This window comes from Biomphalaria glabrata, chromosome 12 (genome assembly GCF_947242115.1).
Source record: "Biomphalaria glabrata chromosome 12, xgBioGlab47.1, whole genome shotgun sequence".
Taxonomy (NCBI): Eukaryota; Metazoa; Mollusca; class Gastropoda; family Planorbidae; genus Biomphalaria; species Biomphalaria glabrata.
In genome coordinates, this window is record NC_074722.1 from 15,979,524 (window position 1) to 15,986,324 (window position 6,801).

The following is a 6,801-nucleotide window of genomic DNA, read 5'->3' on the forward strand; positions in this document are numbered from 1 at the left end:
AGCTAAAAGGCAGCAGTTAAAAGCAGTAACACAGCAGTTACACAGCAGTTACACAGCAGTTACACAGCAGTAATAATAGCCTGCAAAACATAAATGCAAAACTATATTATAAAATATTCTATTAGGACTGATGGACGCCGCCATCTTCCGTACAGCATGTTGCCAACTATTATGACAAATAGTCCAAGTAGAAAATAAAATAACTACCTTACACATAGTATAGAACTAGTAAAAAATATAAAATATTTCTACACTTACAGGCCATCCCAGGTACAGGAATAAAAATATAATTAGACGACAGACCCCAAAGATATTCAGCTGTCACACAGACAGATATGGTACTGACCACTGGTCAACTGTACACTGAACTGTTTTAAAACAGCGTGGCATCACTTTTTATACACAAAAAGCGGAAGTACAAATAATAAGTTTGGCACTAGCCTATAAAAATATAGCTCTGGGAGCGCAAGCTCACATTCATCCCGCCTTAAATTTTTGCGTCCTCGCAAAACAAAATACTAACAAACTACTTAAAATGCATTACATACATACTGCTGACATATTCTACCATCAAAGAAAATACACACTAAAATCTATTTCACACAAAAATATACATCTCCATGACATGACTTAGATTACATTGCTTTACAAGAACAAAAGCAAAAAAATATATACACTTCATCAGCTAAAACACAAAAAAGTACTCTTGATTCTGTATATGGTCAAATAGGTACAGCAACTAAGCTTTAAAAAAAAACTTTTAAATACACATGTAGATAACATGTACTCATAGAGTTGTTACAAACGAATACATTTTGATACATTGGAATGCAACCAACATATTAAATAAAAATTACAAATATACAAATGAAGAATTATGCTAGTATGGTGAGGAAACGAACTTCATTTCCTCCTCTCTTACATATCTGTATGTACTCCCATCTTCTGCTTCCACCCTGTACCAGCCAGAAGCATACTTGGGTACTGCAGTAATTACAAAACATGAAGGTTGATACTGCATGAACATTCTTCCCTGGCCTCTGACTCTCTGTTCGACAAGAACTCTGCACCCAATGTTCAGAAGGTCGTTCCTTTTCTTCTGCAACTCAGGAACCTCATGAGAAAGCAAGGTGGATTCTGGTTGGACCGGATGAAACTGTAGGAAAGGATTTGTTTCCCTACCTCCTTCTGCATGATTACCGGAAGTGTCAGGTGAGGCAACTTCGGTATGAATCGACATCATTTCTGCCACTGCGGGTTGGTTTCTGCGAACAATTGAATCAGGAGCAGTGTTGGATCGCCTAGGATTCTGTGGCACCTCAACCGACAATTCTGTTGGCTTGGGGGCAGGTTGCAGTTGTACTGCCTGTGGTTGTTCCACTGAGGCAACCTGAACGCGATTCACTGCTGCAGTGACATCAGGGCAAGCTCGGGTGAAGTGGTCCCGGCTTCCACAATTCGAGCAGTTGCTTCTAGAAGGGTGTTGCTGGTGAGCCCGGTTCCCTGGCTTCTTTCGCTGACCTTGGAACCTGTTCTGCAGCCTGCAATTTCTTGCAAGATGGCCAGGTTTGCCACAAGTGTAGCATTTCCTGTTCTTCGTTGTTGGCCTCTTATGGTTAAGAGTGCGCTTTGTCTCCATGCGCTGTTGTGAGGTAATCTGTCTCACACTGCCGCTAATGTGATCAGGTTGATGGTTGTTGCAGTGGGGACAGCTATAGTTCTGTGGCCCTGAAAATTGTAGACGCACAATCTGGGCTGCAAGCTCCTCCACTTGCTTGGAGAGCGCAGCTATCTGGCCTTCAATCTTTATCTCACTGCATGTGACGTTGACTTGTGGTGCGACATCCTCGTCTTGTGCCCACCTAATGGCCATGTCTCTTAACGCCAGGAATTCAGTTTCTGGCCTGTCAAGTAGTCTCTCTCGCAGATCTCTCCTTAGGATCCTGTCACTGAGGTTTTCTACAAACTGGTCCCTCAGGATAGACTTGCTGAAGGGAGTTTCAGATAGAGCTCTCTGCCTGTCTGTGAGTGCTTCAAATGCTTGAAGGAGACGGTGTGAGTATGCGCGGACAGACTCATACTGGTGCTGGCTTATTCGGAACAGCTCCCCAATGAGGCAGTTGATGCTCCGCCTTTCTCCATAAGTGGAGCGTAGGATTTGTACCAGGGCATCTGGACATGCCCTTGTCGTCTGAGGGTGACACCTAAGTTCGGCCTTCACTGCCTCACCTAGATGTGCAAAGAGGAAGTCACATTTTTCCTCTGGATGCACCATGTGTTGAGACTTCCAGGCTCTCTCCACATTTTGAAGAAATTCTTCAACTTCTCTGGCTGGACCATCGCCATGGAAGCGCCGGATACTCATCTCTGTCCTTGGTACTACAATCACTGTCTGAGACGGCTGCATTCTTGCTGCTGCTGCTGCCTCGCTGTTCATCTACGTAACTACTCAACAAAACTAAAGCCTCTCTAACAAACGCCCAAAGAAAAACTGAACTATACACTATCACTACTTCCTATCACTGCCTAAACTCGTACAAAAACCTAATCTATCCCAATAAAAAATACAAGTCTGGTCACTCAAGCACAGATCCCACTTCTGACACCAAAAATGTGAGCAGGTCAGGCAGGCGCGAGTGGGAGGGCCTATTCTCTTCTGCTCAACATTTTAATTTACCAACAGTAGGCAGATGTTTGCGCTACTGGGTGGGCTCATCTGTGACACCTCAGTCTACGACCAAGGGGCTAGAGTCACCTAAGTAACCAGACATACTAAACTAAACTAAATGGAAACAAGATAACAAACTTTAGTTTACGATAAATAAAACAAAAAGAAACTTTATTTACATACAAAATAAATCAATAATAAAAAATAATATATACACTAACTACTATAAACTACCCTCTAAATCTACACCACTACAAACATTACCAAACTAACCAAACCAACTATCTGACACAAACTGATCAAAACAACTATCTAACTAAATCACTAAAACTACTACACTAGACCTAGATCTACAATAAACACACTACAATAAACTAGTCTAGATCTACAATATCCTACTATTTCACTCATAACACTAACACTAAAACAAGAATATCTTATCCTTAGGCTCAGTACCTTACTATTCACTAAGAACAGAACTGAGAAACAGACTATAAATTATTAAATATAACTAAGTTTACCAAGGCATAAAAAGAAACAAAATAACACTAGATTCTAGCTTCCCTAGAATTAGAATAGATCTAACAACAGCAGTTATAAACAACAGCTAGATCTATAAGCAGTAATATTCAGCAGCTAAAAGGCAGCAGTTAAAAGCAGTAACACAGCAGTTACACAGCAGTAATAATAGCCTGCAAAACATAAATGCAAAACTATATTATAAAATATTCTATTAGGACTGATGGACGCCGCCATCTTCCGTACAGCATGTTGCCAACTATTATGACAAATAGTCCAAGTAGAAAATAAAATAACTACCTTACACATAGTATAGAACTAGTAAAAAATATAAAATATTTCTACACTTACAGGCCATCCCAGGTACAGGAATAAAAATATAATTAGACGACAGACCCCAAAGATATTCAGCTGTCACACAGACAGATATGGTACTGACCACTGGTCAACTGTACACTGAACTGTTTTAAAACAGCGTGGCATCACTTTTTATACACAAAAAGCGGAAGTACAAATAATAAGTTTGGCACTAGCCTATAAAAATATAGCTCTGGGAGCGCAAGCTCACATATATATATATATATATATATATATATATATATATATATATATATAGTCATATATATATAGTATTTTTTGTCCTAAAGATATATAAACATAAACTGTCAAACTTCTAGGGCCGTTTTTGAGATCCGTGCTGAGGTTTGAGGTACCACCCATGAAAAGTTTGCAAGCTGATAAAAGGAATTGAGCAAACTAAAAAAAGGGTTCCAAATTTAAAACTTGTTTAGTCTTTGAGACCTTGACTTTCTCATGTCTCTAAATTTCTCTAACCAGAATGACTTTTCTGTACTAGATTTTTGTTTTGGGTTATCACCTTAAAAGTATGTTCTCAATACACTGCGAATGGTTTTCTGTTATCAGTAGAGGCGTGTCTGAAAAACAATCCACTACAGCAGCTTGTTACCATTGAGTCCCCAAAGACGGAAAAAAAAAAGTCCGCGTCTCTTACTTTATCTAGCTAGCGGCTCGTAGGGAACGCCGTTATCCTCAACACAAAGTGTTTTGACCTGCGGAAATACATTTTTTTTACAATCCTTATATAAACTCACTGTCTTTCTGGCCAAAAGTTTGTACACGTTATTTCTCCGACACCCGATCTCGGATCAAGCTGAAATTTTGTACAATTATTTCTTTTACCTGAAAACACAAGAATAAAAAACAAATTAATTATTGGTAATTATTTTTTTGTTTGGTATCTCAAATAAGGGAAAGAAATAGTACATGACTGAAGTGGTGGTATAAGCTAATTAGTCCCCTTTATAGATTGTCGTCTGAGGCTTATTACACATTAAATTACATGACTGATCCAAAGTAATTGATTCACTTAATATTAGCTTTTGTTTTCCACATTTTTGGTTGTATTTTTGTTGTTCTGAAGTTTGCATTGCACGTTTCATCCCAGTAACAAGAGCCGCAGTTCAGCTAGAGAAAGAAGCGGCACGTACAGATCATGAAGTGTTAGCGACATTCCACATGACCTTCACCTTCGTCTGTAAAGAATTAGTCTTTCGTAAAGAATTTTAGTTATTAAGCATCGCGTCTTGTGGCAGGGATGACTTGGTCATTTGAAGTCGTCAACAGAACTATGCTAGCGGCGACTAGGCGCTTGGGAGAAATTCGACCATCTCACGTGAAAAGAAGGCGTAGAAATGCGTTGGCAGAGATAATTTTTTACATGTCTGCAAAAGAAATTTTGAGTTAATTTTGTGTGAGACTTTTCCTTTCGGAAGTTCAAAAGACATTTCTCAATTTAATAATTTATATTTGAAATAAAGTCTTCTAACTTCATCACTAGATCTATGTATCTATAACTACAATGAAAATAGAACAGATTTTTAGCCCCTTAAAAAATATTTCGCGCTCCTCTATATATGAGAGTTGAACCGTAGGTTGAGAATCACTATACTTAGTGATGGGCAAAAGTTAACTAAAAAGTTGCTAACTTTTAGTTTAACTAAAAAAAAATAGTTAAGGCCAAAGTTTAATTAAAAAATAAAAGTTTAGTTAAAATCCTAGTTTAATTATTTTTTTTTAGTTACAAACTAAAAAGTTTAATTACAAATTTTACAAACTTTTTTAACATACATACCAATAAATATTTAGACCTATATAATTTGGGGAATATATATATAACGGAGAATAGAGAGGAGAATAAACTAGCTGCACAGGTCACTAGAAAGCCTTTTGACCTTTTCCCTATAATGGTCGCTATTCCCGCCACTAGCGGATCCAGAACTTTGGAGTGGGAGGGGCGATTTTTTTCCAAACCCTAACCCTAACGCCCAGTAAACCCTAACCCTATACATAAACGTGCGAACAGCATATATATATATATATATATATATATATATATATATATATATATATATATATATATATATATAAGAATAAATAAGCAGTATTTCTCAGTATTTTCATGCATTCTTCACTGCAGAAACGCATTCTCCTGACATCTACAGCTCTTTATCCATCAGTGGAGTATGGGGCGAAGCCCCGACGCCAAAAAGCGTTTTCTTGCATTTTTCACTGCGGAAACGCCTGCTCCTGACATCTACAGCTCATTATTAATCAGACGTCAAAAAGCGTTTTTCTTGCATTTTTCACTGCAGAAACGCCTGCTCCTGACATCTACAGCTCACTATTCATCAGTGAGTTTCGGGGCGAAGCCCCGACGCTTAAAGCGTTTTCATGCATTCTTCACTGAAGAAATGCGTTCTCCTGACATCTACAGCTCATTATTAATCAGTGGACTTCGGGGCGAACCCCGACGCCAAAAAGCGTTTTCTTGCATTTTTCACTGCAGAAATGCCTGCTTCTGACATCTACAACTCTTTATCCATCATTGGAGTTCGGGGCGAAGCCACGGCGCCAAAAAGCGTTTTCTTGCATTTTTCACTGCAGAAACGCCTGCTTCTGACATCTACAGCTCACTATTCATCAGTGAGTTTCGGGGCGAAGCCCCGACGCTTAAAGCGTTTTCATGCATTCTTCACTGAAGAAACGCATTCTCCTGACATCTACAACTCATTATTAATCAGTGGAGTTCGGGACGCCAAAAGCGTTTTTCTTGCATTCTTCACTGCAGAAACGCATTCTCCTGACATCTACAGCTCTTTATCCATCAGTGGAGTTCGGGGCGAAGCCCAGACGCCAAAAGCGTTTTCTTGCATTTTTCACTGCAGAAACGCCTGCTCCTGACAACTACAGCTCACTATTCAACAGTGATTTTCGGGGCGAAGCCCCGACGCTAAAAGCGTTTTCTTGCATTCTTCGCTGAAGGAACGCATTCTCCTTACCTAAAGCTCATTATTCATCCTATTAAAAAAGGACCTTTTGAATAATATTGTACTTGAAAAATATTCTAATTTGAATGTATACGCCCTTAATACATTGCAAATAAAACCGATTTGTTCCTTGAAAAGATCAGATACCCCACATATTTAGATTAAGGCTTTGAGGATCGCCGCCGAAAAAAAAAATTGATAAATAATATTCAATAAAATTCAAGCATAAATTTTTGAGTTATAGTCCCAAATTTAACTAGAAAAATA

General features: G+C 38.7%; 1 protein-coding gene across 1 annotated transcript; it reads right to left on the reverse strand.

Moving 5' to 3' along the window:
• Nucleotides 1-257: 257 nt before the first annotated feature.
• On the reverse strand, nt 258-3,750 carry LOC129922185 (uncharacterized). Its single transcript, XM_056007197.1, has 2 exons — nt 3,539-3,750; nt 258-3,360 (listed from the first exon to the last, which is right to left on the reverse strand). Exon 2 carries the CDS (start codon nt 2,435-2,437, stop codon nt 881-883), a length of 1,557 nt encoding a protein of 518 aa, XP_055863172.1. The 5' UTR covers nt 2,438-3,360; nt 3,539-3,750; the 3' UTR covers nt 258-880.
• Between the last annotated feature and the right edge of the window lie 3,051 nt (nt 3,751-6,801).